This window comes from Gobio gobio, assembly GCF_949357685.1.
Source record: "Gobio gobio genome assembly, chromosome: 23".
Lineage (NCBI taxonomy): Eukaryota > Metazoa > Chordata > Actinopteri > Cypriniformes > Gobionidae > Gobio > Gobio gobio.
Genome location: NC_137119.1, coordinates 14,642,877 through 14,670,312, shown reverse-complemented (window position 1 = coordinate 14,670,312; position 27,436 = coordinate 14,642,877). Strand labels below are relative to the sequence as shown.

Here is a 27,436-nt window from a genome sequence, read left to right as displayed (position 1 = left end):
GTAGACAGTATTAATGTTTGTGTAAGTAATTGTTTCTAAACATGATTTCAGGCGCTCAGATACCCCTACTTCCAAGTGGGACAAGTTCTGGGTCCCCGTCCCATGACCCCCGATGTACGGAAGGCTCAGATAAAGACAGTCCTACCCAGTGAACCCAGATCAGAGCTCCAGTCTGTCTCAGAACCAGTGCTGCCATCACAGACTAAAGGCCAAAGTAGAAACTCCCATCAGCCACTGCAGCAGATTCCGCTCCCTCAGTCTCTCTCTCAGCCAGACCCTCTCGCTTCATACACACAAAAGGTACAAAACCTCCATAGTAAATTTAGTCACCATGAAATCAAAATAGGCAATCCTTATCCTTTTATTATAAATTATATATATATATATATATATATTCATGGTATAATAGTTTACTTGCCCCATTGATTCCCACTGTTTTGATTAAAGATTGCGAGGTGTGTATACACACATATAATTTTTTTTATTATGTGCCCTCGCAATCTTTAATCAAAACAGTGGGAATCAATGGGGCAAGTAAACTATTATACCATGAATGAATATTGAAAATAGGCAACTCATTGTCAAGTTGTCAACATTTACAAAAGTTTGTACATATCAATAGTTAGAATAATTTAGTTTTTTTTAAATGTTTTTATTAAACGTAATCATATTAGAATGATTTCTGAAGGATTTCATAAGAATATTTTTTTTTTAAAGATTTCACAATATTACTATTTTATAGTATTTATAAAATAGTATTACTATTTATAATATTTATATATTTTAATCAAATAAATGCAGCCTTGGTGAGCAAAAGAGACTTCTTTCAAAACATAAAAAAAATCTTTGTCTTGTAGTGTAACCATATCACTAATACTTTTTATATGTTAGTATAAGACTGTTGTAATAGAAACACTTACCAACCTTGTCTTTGCAAAGTTACTGTATATCCAATCAACTCATGAATTCATGATGAGTCATGATTAGCAAAAAAAAACAAAGAAAACCCAGTGTTACTCTTACCCACGTGAGGACACCATAAAGGGACATTGAAGACAGGCAATTTTCTATACAGCCCCTTTTCCTTTTTACAGGAATTACATCAGTAACACATAAGCTGCTTTTCCACCGTCGGGCCAAACGGTTCTTAGAAGGAATGGTAAGGAATGGTTTCAGTTGTGTTTTCTCTTGAGCCTGGTATGGCACGGCACGATTACAAACCGTTCTCGGCCCGGAATTCTCTGCATGGCTGTCTAACTGTGCTGGTAGAATCTGTGAAGTGAAATCGCCACTCAGGATTGGTCACTTGTCCGTTACCTGGCTACCAGTTTCCCTGTAGCTGGCTAAGAACTTTATTTGAGCGACAAAACACAAATTAGTAATAAAATTCAAATAAATATCTGATCATCCTGCATAATGCGGTCAATATTTACATCTCATATCATCAGTAAACCGTTGTGTTGCCAAGGCAATGACTGACGCTTTTGTATAACATTCCAAGGAGCAGCCGTTATCAGCCCCACAGTGGGAAATGAAACCAGAACTGTATCAGCTGGCCTGGATCGGTACGGAATAGAACGGTTATGCAATGAGAACCGTTCGGCCCGATAGTGGAAAAGCTATAAACCATAACCAGAAGTATATGCACCTGTATGATGGGTGAAATTATTTTCTGTAGTAATGTCAGTTTCAGTACATAAGCATAAAAAAGAAAATGCCCCAAAATGTTACTTTAAAGGGATAGTTCACCGAAAAAAATTTAATTACCCAATGATTTACACACCCTTAAGCCATCCTAGGTGTTCTTTCAGACTATCGGAGTTATATAAAAAAATGTCCTGGCTCTTCCAAGCATTATAATGGCAGTAAATGGCAGCCCAAAATTTGAAGTCTAAAAAAGTGTATCCATCCATTATAAAAGTAATCCACACGGCTCCGGGGGGGTGGGGGGTGGGGTTAATAAAGGCCTTCTGAAGTGAATCAATGTTTTTTTTCTAAGAAAAATATCCATATTTAACATGTTATAAAGTTGACCGCCTTCTGTATTCAACTTACGAAAAAAGCAAAACTGGTGCGGCAATGACGTCGGTCGTAGCGTAAGCATTTTGAACTGCGAGAGGCGTTACACTTTCTTCATAAGTTGAATATGGATGGCGGTCTGCCGGAAGCTAGATATTTTAGTTTATAAAGTTTTAAATATGGATATTTTTCTTACACAAACCCATCGATTCGCTTCAGAAGGCCTTTATTAACCCCTCGGAGCCGTGTGGATTACTTTTATAATGGATGGATGTACTTTTTGGGGCTTCAAATTTTGGCCTGCCATTCACTGCCATTATAAAGCTTGGATTAGTCACAACATTTTTTTATGTAACTGATTGTATTCGTCTGAAAGAAGAATGTCATATATACCTAGGATGGCTTGAGGTTGAGTCAATTATGGTATAATATTCATTTTTGGGTGAACTATCCCTTTAATAACAGTACTAAGGGTATGTTGAGGTAGTCTGTTACTTATATAAGCCAAATGTCCACTGAGCCATTTCTACCTTTCTTGACAAAATAAAATTGTGATAAAAAAAAAAAACTATTCTCTGTTGCATTGATGAACATCATCAGAATGATGCTTTGTGTTTCTAACATGAGGTGGTTGGGGGTGAGAACAGTTTGATCGGACTGAAGAATGGTCGGAGAAGGTGGGGACAGACAAACATGAAACCCTCAGACAGCTGGGATGAGTCTGACTGTTCTGATACCGCAGCTTCCCTCTCTAAAAAACCCAGCAAAGGCCTTGAGGAGGAGAAAACTACTCCACAGTATGATCGCTATATTCAAAGATTAACATCAACAGTTTTTACACTGATTTTATCTATAGTCAATGAGCACACTATTCTGAAACCTAGTGAGCAGCCTTGGTCTACTGACCTACTAACACAGCATCCAAACTGAAATGGAACCGTATGATTTGAAATGCTCTTCATGGGGTTATGTTTGTCATTAGCATGTTGCTAAGCTTACAATGTGATGCTCTAATAAGCATGAAAAGACACAGAACACATGAGGATTGGGTAAAGTAGCACAGTTTTAAGTTGTATTATGTTAGGTTAAACTATTTTTATCAATATGTTTTAGTACTAAAAAGAAACACTTTTCTTTTGACTCTACATTCCACCATTTTTAAATAGATAAAAATGTTCTGGGACCTGCTACCTTACATTTTGTCCATAATTAAGTTTTTTATAAAGCTACATAATGTTGCTGCTTTTTAGCAGTCTGTGTTGGGAACGTGCCTATGAAACCTACAAATAATATCTAGTATCATGGCTGCTGACTAGGTTTGAGAACAGGGCTCAAACCTCTGTATTCTTTCTCTATTGCACTTTCCATTCCAATTTCATTTCAGATTTGACTCATTCCTCTTTTTATGCTATGAAAAACTAGGCCCAAGGACCCGAAACCCCTTTACACATTTAGCACTGTAACCAAGTTACCGAACACCAGCAGACTGAACCAACCAGACTCTAGTCACCATAGCACCTCTTCAGCCAGACAACATTACCTGCGCCAGTCCAGATACCTGCCAGGTAAGATTTCAGTTTGATTTAGTCACTTCATGGGTGGTGATTGATCTTTTGTGTATAAATAGCAAGCGGTGCACAATACATCATATCATGAACAAGATGAATGATTGTAAATGCATATCAAACCCAAGCACAATGCAATTCCTGACACAGCTTTCCACACGTCTTTAAAATGAATAACCCTGCGTCAGGGTTTCCGTGGGTCTTAAAAAGTTTTAATTTGACCTTCCACAATTTAAGGCCTCTAAAATTGGTCTTAAATTGGATCAGAAAGTCTTAAATTCAATATCATTGCATTAAATTAGGGCCCCATGATTTCTGCGATGCAGGAAACGTGGACGGAATTGCAGAATCCATTCATAAAATTTTTATTTACTGTATAATGCAGAATGTCATGGAATTTGTCAAATTTTGGATGAATAAATCAAAAGTAGATCAGAACTAGGGATGCAACAATACAGTTTGTCCACGGTTCAATACATACCTCGGTTTTTAACCACGGTTTCCGGTTCGGTTCGGTTCTGATGGCTTGTCACATAAATTTTTTGTTATTCTATTCTTAGGCGACAGGAACAGCAAGAGGTTAAGGAGAAAAAAGACTATTTTTTATTGCAATACTCTTTCTTTATTTTACTTAAAAGAATTGAAAAACCTACCTTAAACTTAAAACTTACTATTCCTTGTATTCCTAGTGTATTTTATAATATAAAAAAAAAATATATATAAGATTTACACTGGCAGCTCAGAGCTGTACAGCAGCATTAAAGTATGAAATTGAATGAATGAATGAATGAATGTAAAAATAAAACACTACATAGACTTCACTATAAAATATACATTGATTCTTAGCTACTGTATTAGTTTTTCAGTCAAGAGTAATGAGAGATTTTCTCTTTGTCTTTTGTTGTTGTATTAACATTAAAGGGATAGTCATTCAAAATAATAGAAATAAATAATAAATAATTCATTCAAAAATGAAAATTCTGTCATCGAGAAATGAATATAGGTTTGAAACAATATTAGAGTGAGTAAATGATGACATAATTTTAGAGGTGAACTGTCCCTTTAAGGACTGCGTGTTCACTACTGCACTATTGTCAATTTAAAGGGGCTATATGCGTTTTTCTGAAATTTAAACTCGCGACTGACACCTGTGGCCAAAAAACAGAACTGCTCTCATTTTCTGATCGCTCTCGCAGCGGTGGTGACGTCACATCCGCAGACAGCGCGGGAAAAGACGACCCGCCAGAAAATAGGAAAAATAGGATACAGGCTTATAGGTGCACCCACTGTGAGCGGACAAGGTGTCAGTAGGCTCATCAGGAGATGTTTGAGTCATAAATGGTAAAATAAAAAGGCTATTGTTACGTTTATTTTGGGGAAAAAGTTGCATATAGCCCCTTTAAGACCTGCGTGCATCTAATATTCAAACACGCGATTTTACTTTCACTTTAGACATAACCGACTGTGTTTATGTTAACCATGTGTGTATTTGACAGTATTAGCGCAGTAAGACGACTATTTAGTCCTTTAATCACGTGTTTGACAGGCGTTTAATGCGCACGCTCTGAAAAACGCATGTTAAAACCGTGCACGCGAATGAAACCGGCAAGGCTTTAAAACGCATGCAAATAATGAACTTTCGTAATTGTGAATAACTATAGTGTTCCGTGAGTATAACTCTACCACTAACGTGTGATGTGAATGTATGTCGCGTTGTTGTATATTGTATATTGGGATGGAGGCAAATTATATAATTTGTAGAAAAATAATTAATTAAATGCAATACCGAAAAAAAAAACGCAATTCACAAGCGCGTATTGAACCGTGAATGCCGTACCGAGCGGTTCAATATTATATTGAGAATTGTGGCATCCCTAATCACAACACTTAAAGGGGTCGTTCACCCAAAATTTTTAATTGTCATCATTTACTCACCCTAATGTCATTCCAAACCGTAAGACTTTCGTTCTTCATATAAAGCGATAGAGTCTCTTCTGAAAATTTGGAATAAACTGCTTGATTCATATGAATTCGTTTTACGATCTCTTTATGAACTTTTTGAAGCGTCAAAGTGGAATTTGCTTAGACTGTCAATGGAGGGACAGAAATCTTTCCGATTTCATTAAAAAAATCTTCATTTGTGGTACGAAGATGAATGAAAGTCAGTCAAATTTAATCTAACCATTAAAGCAGAGTCCAGAAAAAATAAAACGGAATAAACTATAAAAAAATTAAATAAAACCGATTTCATAGGGCTCTAAATTTATTTGCAAAATTAAATTGCATGCACTGCAGAAAATGTTTATTTTTTTCAATTATTTTCTGAGAAAGAAAGTTGCCAGAATAATAATCATACACTGTTTGTTAATTGGCCAGTGGAGAACTAGCACCCCGACTGAGCCTGGTTTCTCCCAAGGTTTATTTTTCTCCATTATCCCACCTGATGGAGCCTTTGGCTTGGCTTGCTCAGTTGGGGACACTACATTTTCAACTAAATATCCAAATAATTGGTCTTAAAAAGGTCTTAAAGGGATCTCCTGGTTTTAAGACTTGTATGGCTTAATATAACAAATGATGTCTATTACTGAAATATGTAGTATAAAACCCATGAAAGATCTATGTTATTTAAAAAATCCATTATATATTTGGACAATGGGCGGCGCCATTTTGTTTGCGTTCTAGGTCGATGACATAGAATGGTTGCACTCTGCAATCAACTGGCGCTACCTGTAGCTATTTTTACCACAACACAACTCGAAAAATGTTTCAGAGTTAAACAAAACCAATCAATTGCTTGGTTGTGCACACAAACTCACACACACAAACAGATCGGCGAGCACACACACACGTGTGTTTGAGTGTGTTTTAAATGCAATTACATAAATCTACGTCATCGACCTAGAACGCAAACAAAATGGCGCCGCCCATTGTCCAAATATATAATGGATTTTTTTAAATAATGTACATCTTTCATGGGTTTTCTACTACATATTTCAGTGTCTTGCAGGAGACAAATCACAAGTGGCGACTGTCAATACAATCTTCATATCATTTGCTTGAAGGTTTACATTTCTCAACTTTGTTGAGCCACATCGACTTTGTTGAGACATAAATCATTAAAAGCTAAGGAATTGTAAACATATATTCCTTTCATGCAGCAAATTGCTTTGTGTGTGAAAACCCTTTTCGGCTATTTTGCTTAAATTAGTCAGAGTTTTTACTCATTGATTCTGTCAATCTTAGGGTTAATAAGCAAGAACACACCATCGCTGAGCAACAAGGAGTCTCAACAAGATTTGTGGGACACCTCAGCTCTGATGAACAAACCTCTCGCACCCATTGGAGGAGCGTCAGTGTCCAGAATCAGCCCAGGTGAGCACACAGCCACACACCTCATATCATATCATCAGACTTCAACAATACGCAATACACTATTTTTTTTACTCAAATTCATGTGCAATTATTTTAAGACACAGTGCTTGAGGTCTTTTAACCCTTTAAACCTGAATTGTAACTCTTATGGTGCGTTCACACCAGACATGTTAAGTCAATGCTAAGAACAGAATAGACATTCTGCGGCGTGAATTGAGCGTTTCGGGCAATTTGAAAAATCTGAACTATGGCAGATATTTGTATCGCGTTAACCAATCAGGAGCTTGCTGTAGTAGTGACAACAATGAGGACAAAATCATATGTGGATACCCGGAGCTGTACGATACATCTTCGTACTTTAAAGAAACAGGAATAAAAAGGATCTTGCTTGGAAGAAAGTGAGTGAGGAGGTCGGACAGTCTGGTAAGTTGTAAAAAGCACTCTTTACTCAATTTGAGCTATATATATATATATATATATATATACACATATTGAGACTACAAGCTAGCTAAAGCCGGCAAAATGAGTTTATTCGCCGTATTTTAAAACAATCCATGTCAGCCATTTCGTAACGAGACTGGAGCTGCCTGGCAGAAGCCCCTTCCATGACGCGAATTTGCGTCAGTTGTGAAGTGTCACGTGCGAATGAAGCGAGTAAACTCAAAATGTTCAAGCGTCCAACTACGCGCGAATGGCATGATTTATTAGCACGACTGCTACGACCAACATCTACTGACTTGCAAATATAAAATGCAACATGACATGACATATTGATCAACTCGACATGGCACTAAAACTTAAAAATACTTACCTCAAGCTCCATTAAAAAAATGTGCATGCCAAGTTGGCCTCTTTTCCCTAACAATGACTGAGTCCACATTCTCCTCCTTCGCTTCTTTTTTTCAGTGCACATTAAAACCCACAATTGCCACAATTGAATCACAAGTGTGATTCCTCTTGCTCTATTTGTTTACCACTAGCGCATGCTGATGACGTTTTATTATTCTATACTAACTTGCGTCATAGCCTACGATCCAATAGGTGACATCGTATAGCCGTTTAAGTTTATTAGATTCATGTCATGTACAGTGTAATTTGTAGTGATCTTATAGGATTGTGAAATCTCACAGTCTGTAGCAGGCATAAAGATTGCTGTAGTCAAAATGTTCACTCCTTCCTGACATTTCTTGTAGAATGTGAATGAGTAAGTAAAGGACATTTTACTGCCTTTATGTATGCAACCTTGGGGTTGAAACCTTTAAAATCGTCTCATCCTTTGACCAATAAATATGACCAGGATCAGAAACAGTTTTTTCAGAAACACAAGAATAAGTGAAACATTGAATAAACAAATGTTTTTTATCATAGTTTTAAAACCAAAAAGGACCATGAGTCCTCCTTTATGCATTCTAAGATAAGTAAATGAGGCATTGTAGCAACCAACGCAAAACTCCCTTAGCCCATAGCTTAGTAGTTTTAGCCTAGTATTTGTCTTGCTAATTTGCTTAGAATTATGAGACCCCACATATAGGGGTGTAACGGTACACGTATTCGTTCCGAACCGTTTCGGTACAGGGCTTTCGGTTCGGTGCGCGTGTGTACCGAACGGTTACGAATGCAATCTTTAACAGTTAACAGTCGGCTTGTTTTAAGCACGGAACACAATTCAATCCTTGTTCCCACTCGAACATATTAAGTATTCAGTCCAATTTATCACGAAACTCAAACGATAAATGCCGTTTTGACGCTCTTTAATGTGACGACTGATCACTGTATAGGTGCGTCAATTCAAGCGGCCGCGCGAGTGAACGCAATCATCTCTTCCAGAAGAATAAACACAAATTAATATCTTAGTTGAGAATAACACTTACTGAAACGTATCATATGTCGTGTAATCGCTCAATCAGTGTTTCAATCACGGAAAGACGTCAAACAGCTTGTAAACAATGTCACGCAGCATCATTTAAGTCATTTGATTCAGTGTCCACAGCTGTTAATTCACTAGAGAAATCAACTCTTTTACTAAATATGTGCACTATATTAGCCTATATATATATATATATATATATATATATATATATATATATATATATATATATGTGTATATGTATATGTATAAATATATATATATGTGTATATGTCTTGCTTATTTAATGCTATGTTTAGATAAATCTGTCATGAAAATAACTAGTGATGCACCGATCATGATTTGACATGGCCGATTCCGATACCGTTTTTTTTTCAAGAAAACTGGCTGATTCCAATACCGATTTCCGTTTTTTTTTTTTTTTTTTTTTTTTTACACAATAAAAGAACTAAAGTATACATGAGCAAGATGTTTATTTGGTATTTAACAGGCTAAATTGGCTTTTGGCTAATGAAATCAAGTCCGCAATCTGAAATTAACGGGAAATTGAATTGGAAATTAAAAGGCTGAAAGGTGAAATTAAAGGCAACAACTGCATATTCTGCAATCCAAACAAAGATGTTACTTAAATCAGCATTTGTTTTTAAATTCAGTGTAAAGAAAAAAAGTCTTTACCAGTGAAATTAAATAAAACCAAAGTATTTAATTGTTAAATACAGGGCTTAAAAACGGAAAAAAAATATCAATCGGTTCACTCCGAGCAGAATCGATATTATAGCGTTTCCGTTTTTGCGTTCCTCAATAAACATTACTGTTCCGAAAACGGTTTAATTTAAAAAAATACCGGTTAATAACGTTATTTTAATTTAGCCTATACTTTAAACAAATATGTATAAATAGACTTATTTTCACTCAATAATAATATAACGCATGGTAATTAAACTTGAATATTTATTTCATAACATTTTTAAAACCACAACAGAAATACATGCATTAATTACAAAGCATAAACAGCGGGACAAATATTGACCTGTTTTAATGGAGCGGAAAGTGGCCCTCTATATGCCTATTCTTTTCAGAAGAGTGATAACATTCTTTGTACATAACTTTTTTTCAACACGACTTGTTTTAAAAATTGCATGAATAAAGAATAAATAAACTGGATAACCATTGCTCTTTTAATGCACCGTCAACTGCTAATTTCAAAGCAAACACTGTGCAACACGTCCTTGCATCACATAATCAAATTCAGTCAGCTAATAAAGCTTGATCATTTCATGCAATATAACATACCATTTAATACGAAGCATCAACCATCTATATAGAAAACATTGACCTGTCCTGTATAGGCAATCTGAAAGACTATAGGAAAAATGTTTGATAGATGCTAGTAGCTTACTTGGATAGGCTTAAACGAAATCCACAAACTAGCCTAAATCAGACTATTTGAGCTTAAAGTCCGTACTGCTTATTTAAACGTTCGAAAAGAATGTCCTCCAATACCTGCACATTCATTGTAGACCTCAGCGGGGAAAGAAATGTACTTGAGGCATGAAAATGCACGCTCTATACTGACTTGCGTAACCGGTAGATTCATAGATGACTGGTGCGCGGGCATTTCACTCACGCTTGATACGTCAACGTCACATGCTGTACTACTCAATTCATGATTGGTCACTTCCAAATTAAAATATTAAAGAGAACGATAAAATAACGTTATTAACCGGTTAATGGTCATTTCAAATTAACGTTTCTGTTCAGAACGATTCAAATTGATTTTGATTTCGTTTTTGTTCCTCTTAAAATTCTGTTCGTTTCCGGTTTTCGTTTTCGTTCCTTGAACCGGTTCAGAGCCCTGGTTAAATATAATTGTAAATCAAATAAGGTTTAGTGCAACGAAAAAAACTAAGATGCTAAGGCAGGTGCTTTTTAAATCAAATTAAGTCAATGTAATTTTAAGGTAAAATAAAAATGATCATCCTATAGGCTACAGAACTGATAGAATTTCATTTCAAAAGTGCATGCATGTTCTTCTTTAGGCTACAAAAAGAAGTATTTCGGCTTTGTCACAAGTTAGTCTGTTTCGTTCTCATCCGATCCAACACGTGAGAAGCTGAGCTGAACAAACGCTCACTATCTACGCTTGTGCAGGGCGCGGAGAGGTAAGCTCGCGCAACTTCAGCTCGCGCAGGAAAGCGGCTCTTCATTCCCTTCAGCATATATCTCGTCTCTTCCCTCAGTTCTCCAGTTTCCGTTTATAACACACAAGTGACATGTTCGCAAATGATTGCAATATAGGCGTATGTGCACGCGGGCGCACTTCCGGAAAAATCGGCAGAAAAATACAAAGAAAACCGGCCGGTTGCCGATCACGCACTAGAAGCAAAAACCGTCCAGTTCCGGTTTTTGGCCGGTCAACCGGTGCATCCTTAAAAATGACAGTCACTAAGATTATATTTCAACAACGAATTGGAGAAAAACATAATTTTATAATTAAATTAATGCAAAAACTGCCTTATGTGAAGTTTACATGTTTGCACACAATGTGTTATTTGAGTGTTGATTATCCTATAACTAAACATGAATATCAGCTGAATATAGGCTCATAGTTTGGGCTCTGTTGTTAACCTTTAATATTATAGTAATAATGTGCAAGTAAGGGCTCCCTATATAGTTTATAGTTTACAGCATTATCCTTAAGAAACTTTTAGTTATAATTTAATTCATTTAAGGACAGACACAATTTTTTCAGTAAACCACTGTTTAATAAAAAATAAATAAAAAGCCATTTTTTAAAACTGCTGTACCGAACCCGTACCGAACCGTGACTTCAAAACCGAGGTACGTACCGAACCGTCAGTTTTGTATACCGTTACACCCCTACCCACATAGTGTTCATCCAATCATATTGTTAACTGTCCCACTGTCGCACTACTGTGTTGTGTATCATTCAGAATTTCATTGACAATGCCTTTTAAATTCAAAAATGTTATTTAAATAACTGAATTTGAATTAACATGGCAAACAGGATGCAGATTTGTAATTCAAAATGGAAATGAATAAAGTAGAATTAAAATAGGAAACTGTGTGCAGTATAGTTTTGATAGAAATTGTAACTGTAGAAATGATACATTTTTGTTTTTTGCATTTCCCATCAAAAACACAACATATAATTAGGTAAAAAAGATACCTATAAAAAATATAGAAATGCCTATAAAAATTATGGTAGACATTTGGCAAAATCTGTTTCATGGCTGTATAATTGTTTTGGACAGAATAGGACTTTAAAGAATTGTTAAAGCATTTGAGAAATATTATTCTACATATCAAAGCATAATTGGTTAAAATTATGAATACAATTATTTATGTTTTGTAACAAAACTTGTAAATAGATAATTAAATTATTTTGTTGTGACTGTTTTGAATTTCTTTGAATAGCAATTTCTACATTTGTAACCTTCCATTTCAAATTCAACAGCTAGATCATTTTTATTAAAAAAATTTAATTGACATGACAACAAAATTCAGAATTTTGCACAACCCGGCTTCATGTTATTCTAAGTCTTGTCTTTTTTTACTGTACTGTCCATCGTTTCTCCCTGCATGGATTCAGAGGAAAGCAGCAGTAAAGCCACAGATAAAGCAAAAGAAAGGACACTAGAGCAAAATGAACAGGTCAAAGGTACATAAAGCAACAGTGCTGTTCTGCTTTTCACCACATTTTCATTTTGTTCTGGGGTGTAAATGTCTAAAAGACATTTCAAGAAAAATTGTCCAGTCATTGAGGAAATTAATATCTTAATACTGACCTTTGGTAGAATGAGTAAAAATATAGAGAATCAAACACTTCTTTGATTGTTTGTTTAGCTGGTGGTGTTCTCTTTATTGATTCGTTAGTTGTGGCCTCTGCTCACAGGAAACTTTGTAACCACCACATACAATCTCTCTGGAGGATACATGCCTTCTTTCCAGAAGAAGGAAGTGGGATCCGTAGGACAAAGGATTCAGCTCGCCCCTCTCGGACACCAGCATGCAAGTAAGAGTTCAGTTTTACAATTCAATATCTAATAATTTACTTCTCTCCATGTTTTGACTTTCTTTGTGTTAAGACATCATTGTGGAATCATGATTTTTATGCTTTTCTACATGGCCGGCATATATTGATATAATTATGTTGGCTTCGCAATACTGATATTGAATTTAAAGGTTGAGGGCCCTATCATACACCCAGCGCAATGCAACAGCAGGTGCAACGCAAGTGTTTTTACGTTATTTAAATAGCAAATGCATTTGCGACCATGGATGTGCTGGTTTTGAGGCAACTGAAATAGACCATGTCATTGACCAACAAAAAGCTGGTCTAAACTCATCAATATTTTTTTGTGTTATTTAAAGGGTGCGTTAGTAATATGCGCCTATAGGCGGGTGCACAGTGCAAGTACACTCTGCTTATTATACACACAAGGACACGCAGCAGCACACAAACATGCCAAATATTAAAAATAAAAGGATTACAATGTAAAAGATCATTATTGTGTACATAAAGATAAAAATGCCCACATCATAATGGATAGTCATTGCATGTATCAAATTACCTATTTGCAGTAATGACGAATGAAATTGGCTACTTATTTAACCAATCGTGGCAATACACACATGTATTTAAACTGACTTGTCAGGTTGAAGTTGTCTATATTCCACCATTTAAATAGCGAATCCACCATAATGCAAGTGCAGCTTAGCCTGGCTCTGCCCTCCAACGTACTTCCGCTCAATTTTCATTTTCCTTCAGTACTCCGTCTGGGATTGCTGTATATTCTTTGGTTTTCTCCCATCAAATTTTAACTGGTCCAATCAGCGAACAGAGGGAGTGGCTGAGAACGATGGCATTGATGTCGTGCTCTAGTTTGAGTTGACATGCGTCACGACCAAACGTTAGCGATTGGTTATGGCAGATCCAGAGTGGCTCTAGGCAGATCCAATAGTTTTAAACTTCAACAGAGTACCCGCCTTCAAGGAAGTAAACGCTTGTCAATGGAGAGTGGGCAAACTCTCTGTACAAATGAAATGTACGAGAGTCTGGTAGGACCAGGCTAAGTGCAACTGTCTTTTAAAGATAATAGTAGATGAGACTCTGATTGGTTTATTGCACGTTACACCCAAAACAGGGACAACCCTTTTAGACCATGTGCTGGGCGCGCCTACCATTTTTTCTGTCGTTAAACTAGCAAAAGTGGATTCGGACATGCCCTAAATGCACTTGCGCCGTGTGCTTTAGACCATTCACTTAGATCATTAAAATAGGGCCTGAAGTGTATACTTTTGTAAAATATTTTCTTCTGTTTACACTATTAAAACATTGCTCTGTTTGTTTGAGCAGCCCGACCAACCAGAAAATTTCCAAAACAATAGTAGAAGGCACATTAATATTCATGATGAAATCAGCCTTCCCCCACCATCCTATACATGTCTATATTACTAGTCTGACATGGCAACATTGCCTCAGATAATGGCTTAATGGTTTGAGGCTTAAAGGTATGGACTATCTGTTTGTCCCAGTCTTGTTTAAAATCAATTTGGTGACACTTATAATGCCACAAAATCTACACGCTTACTTCTACAGAATACTTACTATTATTCTTCTGAGCCACAAAATGTTTAACTCCTCCTAGAGCTTTCAAGCTTTTCTTTTTTTGTGTTCTTGCTCTTTACAAAAACTCACACAGGTTTGCTTTATATTGCTCTACACGTCTGTTTCTAGAGCTCTTTTAAGATCTGTTGTATCTTTCTTCATTCAACTATTCAATCACTCTCTGTCTGACTCTCAACTCATTTATATCTGCTCTTAGTTGATCTCTCTGCCACTGCTGACTCTAGAACTGGCAAAGCTAAACCTTCAAAGTCCAAATCTTCCTCTTCAGTTTCAGTCAATGAGATCTCTGAAGGTAAAAGCTCAGAACAATAGTTGTCTTAGTCAACATCTCTTCTCAGGGTCCAAAATTAAGGTCGCGCCAGGTTTTTTAAATTTTTTTAAATTAAAAATTATTTATTTTTTGTTGTTCTTTGTACTGTGGGATTTGTAATGGAATCCTTGCTATTAGTGACAACAGGGATGGAAATTAACTTTTTTGTCCACCGGCCACTGTGGCTGGTGGATTTCAAAATCTACCAGCCACTCAATGTTTTTACCAGCCACTTTCTTGTTTTTAACCGACAATGTGTAACTGCATGTGAAAATTAATACTACAAGCTCTACAATACTTAAGCAGTTTATTTAATCTCAAGTCTCAATGAAATACTGACATTTTCTCTTTCTCTCTTATACACACACAAACCATGAACTGATATACATTTCATTAAAGTAGGGCAGATTAATGGATGTGACATTTGGATGATTTGTGGTCTTTTATGGCATCCAGTTTTAGGTTTTTAGTCCATACAATGAAACTATTAGTTTTGGCATCTTCTGAAGCGTGTTGATGACATATACTGAGCAGAACATTGTCAGACTTGTCTCGTTGTAAACTAACCAAATCGCAGGACTCCCCATTGTCTACTTTTCTCCATCGTTCTTTAAAAAAACTTTTTTTCACCTTCGCCTCTTTGTCCACTGGCTCCTCCTGAGATGTTTTCTCTGCAGACCTCTTAACGCCTGCGATGTAACGCCAAAAAATTTTTTGAAGGTGTGTCTCCTCTAAAAGTGTCAGCCGTCCAGGTGAAACAGTATGCTGTTTTTATTTACCTGCAACTAGGGGTGCACCAAAATGTCGAAAATGGCTTTATCGGTTTCGGGCCGTAATAAAAAAAACAGCCGAAAACGTAAACCGAAAATGAATGTCACCCGCCCCTCCCATCCGTGCGCAAGCGCTTAGGTTTCACTCACGGTCGAGCTGTTATCACGTGACACGTCTGCCTATCAAAGATTAAGCATGTCAGGGGTATGAGAACAAATAGAGACGTATCCAGCTGAACTACCCATTGCCAGAAGCAACAATCCCCTTGACTACTGGCGCGAACGATGGCCGCTTTCCATTGCTTGCGCGGATTGCACACAGGTATTTATCAAGGGGGTAATCCAGCCCTCGGAAAGCGTACCTTCCATAGGGGCAGCCATTGCTAACCAAGCCATCACCTGCTGTTAGCATCCCATTGGCTCCCATTAATTTTGGCCTCACTTTGACAGCGAATATCTTTACATCAGAGGCGTTTAAAGACTCCATTTGTTTATTTCTAAACAAACACGACAATGTATAAAATGCTCCATTACCTTGTATCTTACACTATCGCCCACGTAGAAGCCGTTTTTGTAAAAAATAGGCTAACGATTGCGTCATAACGACACGACTCCGTCGCGCTGTACCGTATAGACCCAAGGAGAAGCTCGCTGGCAATCTTTTACTGTCTACGAGGCAATCGGGGGGACGTGGAGGCATAAAGAGTGATAAAGTTAAGGGAGAAGCATGTCGAGAAGACCATAGAGAGCCAAAAGCAACGGGACAAAATATTTCAACAACGTGATTCAGATTTCTCTTTGCACAACTACTAGAAGACTTACAACTCTCAGACAGGTTGCTCACGTCACATCTACATCGTCAAGCTCAGTCATCAGGAAGTGAGTGCTTCAAAATGACTTCAATTTTTCTCAGTGAAGTCTATGGGCTCGCTTTGTCCATTTCTTTTACTGTCTATGGTATTTATCTGCCCCAAGCAGTGTTGCCAAGTCCGCGGTTATCCCGCGGGATGTTTTTCCATGTCCGCGGGTTGAAGCGACCCCAATTATGTGATATTTAGACCCAGGAATGCGAATTTTAGCAGGCAACCCTGCCAAAAAAACACATTTTAACCCCCAAATGCCATTTTTCCCGGAGAACAGTGACAGACATTGAGAGACTATTCAGTGCAGCATCTCATGTTCTTAATGAGAACCATTCTGTGATTTTGTGTGCAGTTATTCAGATAATTGTGGATCTTTTTTTGCACAACTGTTAAAAAACTATTTTATTTGATGGAACATAAAACTTGAAGAATAATATTAGGCCTATTTGGTATTATTATTTATATTTATTGTTAAAAATATTTTAGGTTTTGTTATGTAACTTAATAAAAGTTTGATTATTCTATTGGTTCCTGATTTTTTCATTTAAGATCCATTAAATTCAAGCTATATATATATATATATATATACACATATATATTAGTATCCGTTTTGAAAAGAAGCCATTTTCGGCTTCAGTTTCGGTTTTCGGCCAAGTGCATCCTAAATTTTCGGTTTCGGCCCAGAATTTTAATTTCGGTGCATCACTACTCGCAACGGTGGCCGGTAGGTGAAGCGAGTTTACTCGCTACAACACAAAATCAACGGCTTTTGGCTGGTGGCGGGTGCTAATTTCCATCCCTGAGTGACAAGATACACTGAACACATTTTCACTTGCAGCATCATATAAAAGTTGTTTGTCTGCGCCTCTCGGTGAAACTGCAGCTGTCACACCAATGTTAAGATGCATTAGAATGTTCCCTCCCCCTTATATTACCGTTTTACCAAAGCAAGGAATACTCCACATGTAAGTCGCTAGAAGGTTTGTATGTCTTTGATTTGAATTACTTGCACCAGACTGTCGTTTTTATATTGTAAACCAAGTGATGTTGCAGTCCTAATTAAGTTACTGGCCAACTGGTTTTATTTATCAAATACAGTTTTTACTTTCGTTTGGCACTTGGCAAGTGTTAATTTTGGACTCTGACTCAAACACACTCTTTGCCTCTTCATCATGTTATTCTCTCATAGTAGCTTTAACTTTGGCTTTGCTGATTTCTCAGATTATGATGGATGGAAAAGGAGAGCAGACCGAACCCAACTCAAAGGAACAAGTTACTCAGCTCTAGGCAAAAACTCTGCCAATCTCATCGCTCGTGCTCCACCGGTTCAGCCAGTGCATGGGCGGGTTGACTGGGCTGCAAAATATGGAAGCCATCGCTAGTACATCTCATGTGATCTACAGCTGCCGTGAGGACTAAAGTCTGTTTCAACACTCGTGAATACTGTAAAAATCCATGGCTGCTTAATTGTTCAATAAAGGCAAGAATCTGTGAACAATTGTGGCTGTTTAAAAACTTAACATGATCGTCTTTAACTTTCAGTTTTGTTCAGTTTATGCATCCAATGCCTGTAATCCTTTTACAATGAAATGGGCAGATCTATATTCCACATATTACATCTATTTTTTGTAACCATTTTGACATTTTTTATAGTATGTAGTTTTTAAATATATTCTTGTTTTCTTTTTATGCATTAATGTGATTCATGCTGGAAGGCAGTGTTATTTTTTTATTTTCTTGTATCATTGATGTTAGCATCCCTTGTTTCATTTTTTTCTGTAAGCAGTACTGAGAATTATCACATGAACATATACTGTAGATAACCTTTATTGAGTTGGACTGAACTCAGATCAATAAATAATGTTTTATAAGTATTTTATAAGCATAAAATGGGCATGTTTTTAACAAGTCTTTAATTCAGAAATTCACCTTACAACAATTTGTTATTGTACATTTTATACAAAATACCCATAATGACAATGAGCTATAATTACATGTTGTTCAGCAAGAATGACTACATTAGAATGAAAGCAGGCAGTTATTTCTGTTTAGGTATCATGATTGCTGAGGTTTCTGTAGCATTCCGGCTCCAAGTTTTCCCAGCATCAGGACACTGCAAGGAACATTTAAAGGACTAGTTTATCCAAAACTGAAAATTCTGTCATCAAGCTCTATAAAAGACTAATTTTGGTCTGTTCCATACTCAAAGCTATTGGATGACTTGAAAAAATTATGCAAATTTATAATTGACTGCAGTCATGCACATCTCCAATAAAATAAATGTTTTTGGAATAAGACAGACTGAAAGATTATGTAGGACGAAGTGCTCAGAAGTCCAGGAACAGAATTATAATGTAATATTTCTGTTTTTCCGCTTTGCAGATTTGGCTGGATGCATGAGTATGACTTACTTGTCTTTTTATTAGATGTTAATTACTTGTCTTTTTTTTAGATGTTAATTCATTTAAGTGTTATTTTACTAACAGCCAAGAACAGAAAAAAAATGTAGGTTTTAGAGAAATTTGTATGTAAAAAAATTTATGAAAATATCACAAATAATAATAGTGAAAACACTGAATAAACTAACTATTTTGATTACACGCACATATGCTATTAAATTACTGCAATATTAACATGATTATTAACTTAAAATATCAAAGGGGTTTGGCTGACAAAAAATTTGTGAATCCCTGTATTAGACAAATGAAGTGTGTTGTGTGTTAGATACCTCGCTCCAGCGATGAGACCAGCCGGAATGATTTTGCGCGAGTTATAGAATCTCTTCCCCATGATAGCAGCAAGTGTTCCGGATGCAGCTTAGAGAGATAAACATTGAGATCACTTCTAGATCACTTTCTGGCTGCAAAAACAATAATAATTGCTGCCCTGAAGAAAATACAAACCTAAAGACACCCAAATATTTTTGGGATCTTGTGATGTCTGGTAAGCACCGAAACCAGCCAAACCCCCAAATAGTAGTCCTGCTGCAAGGGATGGGACACTACCTGCAGGGAAAGGGAATTAAAACAAAGTATACTAAAACGCTGATGAATGGTAAAAATTGTATAAAGTGATATGAGGTATTCGGAGTACAAAATAAAGGCTGTTTTGTTTTTTGTTTGTTTTAGCATTTAGATGGCATGCCGAGTCACTTTTACTTATATAGTGCTTTATACAATAGATATGGGTTCAAAGCAGCCTAACAGTAATAAACAGGATAATAGGGTAGTTAAAAAATAAGCAGTAAAAAATGCTTTAACTGCATATTATGTAGTCTGATGTTTGAGAAAATATAAGGGGTCACAAACTTAGTCAACTCTTTCACTGTTTTTTGAACATTTTTACTGAAATGTGTCCTATGGTGTGACATATAAAGAATTAAGAATATAGGGGTGTTGCCCCAAAGGACAACCGAAATTAACACTTTTATAGTGGTTCCAAAAAGTTACATATTTGAACAATTCTGAGACCAAATCTTACCATGTACACGTCATGGGCTTCAGTAACATGACCTTGAATGTGGTGCTTCAACTAATTAAACTTTATGATTTTAAAATGATTTAAAATCAGGATATGGTGTCACACCGGAGGACATAGTTTTCAGTGACAAAATGTATCAAGTTCCTATATGCTTTTAGAAATATATGGATGAAAAAAAAGATTGTCATTTACTAAAATAGACACTTGTAAAATGATGGTGGAGATATTAATTTATTAAAATCAGCTAACCAATATCAGCCTGACAAGCTATTGACCAGCTTGGCCTCTAATGTAATGTACATGGTAACCTCTTGAGCTTTCTCATTACCTGCTTTGACATAGCCTATGACTCCTCCAGATGCTACAAGTGCTGCGTATCCATAACCAGCCCAGTCCACCGCCATCATCAATACCTGAACACATACAGAAACATTTTAAACACAGCCAGTTTACAGCCAGTGTGTGCCTTGTTTGCAAACGTGCACCTGTTTAAAAACGACAACTGCAGTAGAATTCATGGCTAGATTATTGTACAGCTGACACACTGAAACTTACTTACATACTCTCTCTCTCTCTCTCTCTCTCACTCACACACACACACACACACACACACACACGGAGAGAGAGAGAGAGAGAGAGAGAGAGAGAGAGAGAGAGAGAGAGAGAGAGAGAGAGAGAGAGAGAGAGAGAGAGAGAGAGAGAGAGAGAGAGAGAGAGAGAGAGAGAGAGAGAGAGAGAGAGAGAGAGAGAGAGAGAGAGAGAGAGAGAGAGAGAGAGAGAGAGAGAGAGAGAGAGAGAGAGATCTCAGATAAGTGCATGACTGGTTCATAAACCGCGTGTCTATATCATATCAGCAGAGACTGACAAACACTGGCTGTGTTTATTCAAGATATTTAATGGTGTTACTCGACATATAGCCTATATTACAGCACTACAATATAATTATTAATGTTAATACTTGCTGCCTGAGTCTGTTTTGCCTGATGTCCTTGCCTGGTGATGCGTAGGGTGGTCGACTCAATTGCGTAAAGTTCCTTATGACGTCATAATGACTGACAAACTCAAACGCCAATGAAAATCTACGCATCTGACGCACATCCGTTACAACGTTTCTGAAGTGGACTTATGGGAAATGAAGTTTACTCCAATTTCTAAATTGTCAATGTCTCTCTAAAGTTCACCAAAAATCTTTGATTGCTTGGAACAGTGTGCATGACCTTTCTCCCAACAAAATACTGTGGAACAATTTGAACATTTTAATCCGAAATAAATCGATTTTCTTGTTTGACAGGTTAATTGTTTTGATCGTTGTGATTTCCCTCTGACAGCAAGGACTTTTACAGTTTGCCTATTGCTTACACACTTTTTGCAGAATTTGCAAAAATATACACACAAGCCAATCAGACATAGCACTTGGAGATTAACAACTCACATCTATGCCAAATTGAAGAACTGCAATCAAAACTTAACACTCCTTTCTAAAAATGAAATTATTGCAACAAAACCATACACACAAGCACCATCTGAATTACTCTTTGATATCACCAGCAACACGCTGATGGGCTTTATATAAAACACTACAGTCTTTGTGTTTTTTATTGTCATTTTCTCAGACTCAGTCTTCTGTAAAACTCAAACGTATAATTTCTGCAGTAATCAAACAAGAGTTGAAAAAAATAATTTAAAAAATTTAAGAAATAAAGAAAACTTGAATCACAAATCATCAAATTTAGCAACAAAACAAAAGTAACAAAAATACAAATGGCTAATGGATCCCGCCTTCAGTTCGGATCTGGCCATTAGACATCACAGGCAATATGTCCTCGCGGGCTAGGCATTGTGGGAAATATTGCATTGTGTGCCGAATCCACCCTTGGATTGATCCCACCTCAATGTCTCCGCATGCCTCTTCCATTGCTTGCAAAAGAGTTAAGCGGGCGTGTGGTTGACGATCATATACTTTCCACCACCACGCTGAAAATAATTCCTCGATTGCATTCAGAAAGGGGCTGTAAGGGGGCAGGTATCAAAGTGTGAAATGGTTATGGTTGTTGAGCCAATCTCGGACCAGAGCAGCCCGGTGTAAACTAACATTATCCCAGATGACAACAAATTTGGACTGATGTGGATGACCACATACCTGGACTGCTGTGTCCTGCACAATTGCATCTAGAAATGCAATGATCTGTCCTGTATTGTAGGGACCAAGAGTGGCATGGTGATGCTGGACTCCTTGGACACTAACTGCAGCACACAAGGTGATATTTCCCCCACGCTGCCCAGGGACATTTACAACAGCCCTTTGTCCAACTACGGCCCGATGCCTGGTTTTGGCCAGATTGAAGCCTGCCTCATCCACGTAGATGAACTCATGTGGCAGTTTGGCGGCATCAAAATCCAGTTACAGAAAATATTGAATAGTGTTACTGAAAACACATACAGTAACTACAATGTCTATATTTTCACATATAGGGGCTGGGTTGGGTCGGTATAAACACAAACTACAAGCTACAGGAAGGGCAGGTGGCAGCATAAACCCTCATTCCCACATATAGTATGTAAAGTAAAGTGACACATACCACATAATCAGGACGCAGATCCTTGAGCCTGACACTGTTCCTCTCAAATGGTACCCTGTACAGCTGCTTCATTCTGAAGATATGTTTCTGTAGGATACATCTTAGTGTAGAAATGCTGACCCTGTTGATATTGTTGAATACATTTCTATTTGCTATTATGCATTGTTGCAACTCACAAAGTCGGATAGCATTATTTTAAATGATGGCAAGCTCTTGTTGTTGAGTGAAGAGCTGTTCCCTTCCACCTTGAGGAGGTCGTCCAACCATTCTGTAGAAAATGCCACCACAAGATGTCATTTGGTTAGGATCTTTTTCACATACTGTACTTTCAAACAGTACTGTAAGATCACAATGTTATTCCTTTACGTATACTTCACAGCACTATCCATTTTTGTATAGTACAGTTAGTACAGTAATACTGTAATATGACAGAGAATCATGATTCATGTGACATACAGTAGGTACAGTCTGGAGTAGAAACTTAGAGATATACCTGAAGATATACCTCAGAATGTCCTTATTATCGATGCTACTGTGGCGACTTAGGTTAGGGTGGACTCTTTGCCCAGCCTCCCTCATGGACAGGCCATGATTTATCACATGGTCCACCAAGAGTAGCCCTGATGTCATCTGATACACGTCTCCGCACTGGTCCTCGTCTTTGTCCTCGTCCTCTTCCACGTCCAACTCCTCCTTTTCTAATGATATAATCTGCATTGTTATCCCTGAAATTGTTTTAATTCAAATTATTTAGGTACAATAAACATAAACTCCAACAGATTTGTTCAATGACTAAATGTTTTTCGTTTGTTGTACGATTTGCATGATTTTTTTCATTCTATTTAATTGTTTAAATTAAATGTACTTAAAGAAGCCTATTTTAGTCGGTTGTCAATACAACGCAATACAAGGAAGATGCTGATTGGCTCTTTGAACTGAAGTCAGGCATGGATGCAGCTGCACGCAGTTTTATCAACGTTTGCTGCAGTATAGGCCTTGTAACTTTACATTTTGGTCTCAAACAGCTAATACATTATTAATCCCTAATAAATTAGATGTATAACAGTTAGCCAGTAAAACAAAATGTAAGTTTAGGCTGTGTTTACACTCAAAAAATTATTTTACGATACTGTTGACTTTATTTAAACAATTTATTTTGTTTAAGGTTTTCATTTTGAAATAACTAAATAAATCAACTGAAGATAAAAGAAGACATTACATTTCTGATGATCTCAGCAGAGGAGGATTAAACAACTCCACACACAGCATTACCAGCTTCACACATCACTAACCAGACTGACATTATTTCTGTCTTACCATGATGGTGATGAGTGTTTGTTTTAGTTGGCCCTTGGCTCTTTAACATTAGTTTTTTTTTTCTTTGGCTGCTTTAACTGTGTGTTTAAAAAAACACTTTAGTTATGCCAAGACAAGCCAAAGAGAAAATGTGATCAGGTGACTTTGCCTTATTGATGATGATGACATCATCATGTAGAGGCTGAATCACTAATCTCATTCACACTAAAATGTTCTGGTTATAGAGGTAATGTGTTATCAATTTTGTGTTTACGTGATGTTATTAATGTTATTCTATAGCACGAGATCCAGCACTGTTATGGTAATTGAATAATATTCAAGATTTTAAAACCATGTAGTGCTCAAAAGGTTTAAATCTACGGCATTATGTATACACATGCAGACATCAAGAATCTGCGTATGAATCTCAACAATGGTGACAATGAAAAGCTTCATGCTGCAGTGCATGCTGGGTACCACCAATCAAAACTCCCCCATGGGTCCCAGCATGCATTGCGGCAAGAGCCCAACTAAAACGAACACTCATCTGCATCATGGTGACCGAAAATTTAAGTTAGTTTGTTAGTTCAATTAACTAAAAGTTTTTAATTAAATGCTGTTGAAATCTTAAGTACATTAAACTGGAAATGTTTTGTTTTTTCAACAAGACAAAATTAACTTTTTTAGGGCAACGAGTTTCCATAAATTGTTTAGGTTCAATCAACCTGTATAGGCTTACAGTGTGGGTTTGATTTTTTTCAGAGATAAGTAAAGTAAAAGTAAAAGTAAAGTTAAAGTAAAGTATATGAATATATTGACCAAACACCAGTACTGCATATGGATGAAAATGTTTATTTCTCTCCACGTTGTAAAATCATTCGATTACTGAAATTCATGCATTTTCAAAGGTTTGTTTTTTTATATCTGCTGAGGTTGGGCTGAACTCTCTGTCCAGCCTCTCTCAATGTCAACCCATGGGTACTCAGTACTAATGGTCCACCAAGGTTGAGCGAATCGCATCTGATAAATTTGGTCCCCATCTTTTTTGTCCACATCCTACTCCAGGTCTACCTCCTACCCGGTGGACTGGGCTACCTCTTCCTACCCCCCTCTACGCCCCTCCCCCTCTTACTCTGTCTTCCTCTCTTCCCCTCTCTTCCCCACTCTTCCCCTCTCATCCCCCCTTCCCCTCTCTTCCCCTCTCTTCCCCTCTCTACCCCTCTATACCCCTCCCTACCCCTCCCTACCCCTCCCTACCCCTCTCTTCCCCTCTCTACCCCTCTCTACCCCCTCTCCCATCTCCTCCCATCTCTTCCCATCTCCTCCCCTCTCTACCCCTCTCTACCCCTCCCCCTCTCTTCCCCCCTTCCCCTCCTTCCCCTCTCTTCCTCCCTTCCTCCCTTCCCATCTCTTCCTCTCTACCCCTCTCATCCCCCTTCCCCTCCCTTCCTCTCTTCTCCTCTCTACCCCTCTTCCTCCACGGGCTCCCCCTCTCATCCTTACTCTTCCTCTTACTGCGACGTTGCCTTCCATTTTTGTTGAAGACAGGTGAACTTACCTGTTGCCTTTTTATAGTGCTTAAACCTGATTGGTGTGTCTACAATTAAGCACCAGTGTGTGTGCGCACCTGGTGGCTGTGTTTAACCAATTGGTCCATGGGTGTGTTCATTTGAAAGCCTTTGCTTTGAAATTGCAAGGAAATGACATCATGAGACATATCTCTGTCAAATGCATGCAAGTGTGTTTAATGTTTTGCAAATCACTGTGTGTAATGTTTAGCAAAAAGTGTGAAGCTGGCAATGTGCTTACAGTTGTGCAAATCTAGGCTGGTGTTTTGCTCCTTGAGTGTTAGGTTTTGCAAATTGTGGGAAAGATTTCATTTTAGTGTGTAAGCAATTGCAAAAAAAACTGTAAAGTGCAAAGTTGACAATGTGTTTAAGCTATGGTTACACTGTGTTTAAGGTATGCTACAATAAGTTTAGGTATTGAGGCTTTGGTCTCAGCATTCGGTTTTAGTGTGCAAGCAATGGACAAAAACTGTAACCTATAAAGCTGCGTCGGGCTGAAACTAGTTTGTTTGTAAACTTTAAAACTTGTTTTTTAACAACTTATTTGTAAGTTGTTTGTTTGTTTTACAATAGCAAACTGAGTTTAAAGCAAGTAATGTGCTTATAGTTTTGCAGACCTGGTCTAAAGGTTAGGTATATGAGTGAACGGTTTCGCTAAGTGGGCCTCAAGTTCTTTTCTTTTAGTGTCTAAGCAATTTTAAAAAGCTGTAAAAGCAAATAAACAAATTAAGAATATATTTCTACTGCAATCAGTGTTCCTGTTCCTTGTGGTCTAGCAGAGCAGAGTTAGGACATTATTGTTGCCATGGTGAAACAACAGTCCAAAGTCTCCAGGAAATTTGATCTTTCCCACACACCTGCCAAATGCTTTTCCTTTAGTCAACCAACATCAATGCCACTTAACAAACATGTCCTCTCCCGGTAACAGCATCAGATCCGATTCTGAAGTTACACATGCTGCTTCATTTTGTGTTTTTGATACTCTACAGATCATCTAGGGGTCTGTTCTCTTGTCCTTGGTTCTGTTACAGAAAGCAGGGTTACACTTTATTTTGATGGTGCACTTTAGACAATCTACTGAGTAACTTTGCAACTACATGTCACCTAACTCTCATTAGAGTATTAGTAGACTGTCTGCTTAATATCTGCTACACTTTGATGCTCCCTAACAGACATTTTACTAAGTAACTTTGTAACTACATGTCAAGTTATTCTGCTAACCCAAACCCTAACACCCAACCATAAACTAACAGTCTACTAACAGTCTGCTAATACTCTAGAGTTAATTGACATGTAGTTGGAAAGTCACTTATTAGAATGTTAAAAGTGGGCCATCAAAATAAAGTGTAACTGAAAACAGATTTGGGAAAGAAAAAGTAAAATGAATAGTTGCAAGGATATGACTTACTTTACAGGACAACATTATGCTTGGAAGTTGTGGCATGGCGTATAAAACTGAAATTGCCTGTTGTGTATTTAAAAAAATAATAGGCTACTAATAAAAATAAAATAAAAAATAAAATAAAAAAACAATATATATATATATATATATATATATAATATATATATATATATATATATATATATAGTTTTAAATAAGTATTCAGCAAGGCCTCCTAAAGCTGAAAGTATGTAGACATAAGCCATGACCCATAACCCATTTTTATTCCAGTTTAAACATCTGCCGTTATAGACGAATAAGGGTTATGTATGCAATCTACAGTAATTAAGCAAACAGTAATTTTGTTGCAGTTTTAAATATCATCGTTAGATGGCGCCAGATGACCAAATGAGAAACTTAGAAATTTAGTAGTCATATTTAATAACATGTTGTTTGTGACAATACAAAAATTATTATTGGAACAATTGCATGTTTTATTTGATTTTGTTTATTTATTTAAACGTGTTTTCAGTATTTATTTAAAAGCCATATGCTCATATATAGGTATCAGGACAGGCGTGTAATTTCTGATAAATTATAACTTTTTTAGGCTCTCATTGAGTCAACAGAGAAGGTCAAATGAGTCATTAAGGGTAAGGGATTTTAACTGGTCGATAAGATGGACAGGCGAACATGTGGAAGGGAAAGGTATG

The 27,436-nt window shown here is 37.1% G+C and overlaps 2 protein-coding genes across 16 annotated transcripts in view; one reads left to right on the top strand and one right to left on the bottom strand.

The window, feature by feature from the left end:
- mak (male germ cell-associated kinase) overlaps positions 1 to 18,323 on the top strand; it is a 44,317-nt gene extending 25,994 nt beyond the window's left edge. For 3 of the 14 annotated variants that reach the window (XM_079806897.1, XM_079806903.1, XM_079806899.1), the window contains 8 exons: positions 52 to 300; positions 2,647 to 2,816; positions 3,442 to 3,584; positions 6,828 to 6,956; positions 12,437 to 12,505; positions 12,740 to 12,859; positions 14,673 to 14,768; positions 17,641 to 18,292. In XM_079806897.1, the coding sequence (XP_079663023.1) occupies positions 52 to 300; positions 2,647 to 2,816; positions 3,442 to 3,584; positions 6,828 to 6,956; positions 12,437 to 12,505; positions 12,740 to 12,859; positions 14,673 to 14,768; positions 17,641 to 17,801 (1,137 nt within the window). In that variant the 3' untranslated portion in view covers positions 17,802 to 18,292. Of the gene's footprint in view, positions 1 to 51; positions 301 to 2,646; positions 2,817 to 3,441; positions 3,585 to 6,827; positions 6,957 to 12,436; positions 12,506 to 12,739; positions 12,860 to 14,672; positions 14,769 to 17,640 lie in introns of all 14 variants that reach the window. The other 11 variants (XM_079806907.1, XM_079806906.1, XM_079806908.1 and 8 more) reach the window with 7 other exon arrangements.
- tmem14ca (transmembrane protein 14Ca) lies at positions 18,316 to 20,972 on the bottom strand. Of its 2 annotated transcripts, none has more exons than XM_079806913.1 (5): positions 20,862 to 20,972; positions 20,228 to 20,312; positions 19,323 to 19,424; positions 19,148 to 19,235; positions 18,316 to 18,532 (listed from the first exon to the last, which is right to left on the bottom strand). In XM_079806913.1, the coding sequence occupies exons 2-5, from the start codon at positions 20,304 to 20,306 to the stop codon at positions 18,475 to 18,477; spliced, it is 327 nt and encodes a 108-aa protein (XP_079663039.1). In that variant the 5' UTR covers positions 20,307 to 20,312; positions 20,862 to 20,972; the 3' UTR covers positions 18,316 to 18,474. The 2 variants fall into 2 exon arrangements, with proteins under 2 accessions (XP_079663039.1, XP_079663038.1); XM_079806912.1 differs by having other exon boundaries at positions 20,858 to 20,930.
- Positions 20,973 to 27,436: the final 6,464 nt, after the last annotated feature.

Excerpts from the sequence above, each read along its gene's own strand:
- tmem14ca (XM_079806913.1), bottom strand. The coding sequence starts at position 20,306 with ATGATGGCGGTGGACTGGGCTGGTTATGGATACGCAGCACTTGTAGCA. Across the intron at positions 19,425-20,227 it reads CATAGGCTATGTCAAAGCAG|GTAGTGTCCCATCCCTTGCA; the intron begins GTAATGAGAAAG and ends CTTTCCCTGCAG. Across the intron at positions 18,533-19,147 it reads GGTCTCATCGCTGGAGCGAG|TGTCCTGATGCTGGGAAAAC; the intron begins GTATCTAACACA and ends TGTTCCTTGCAG.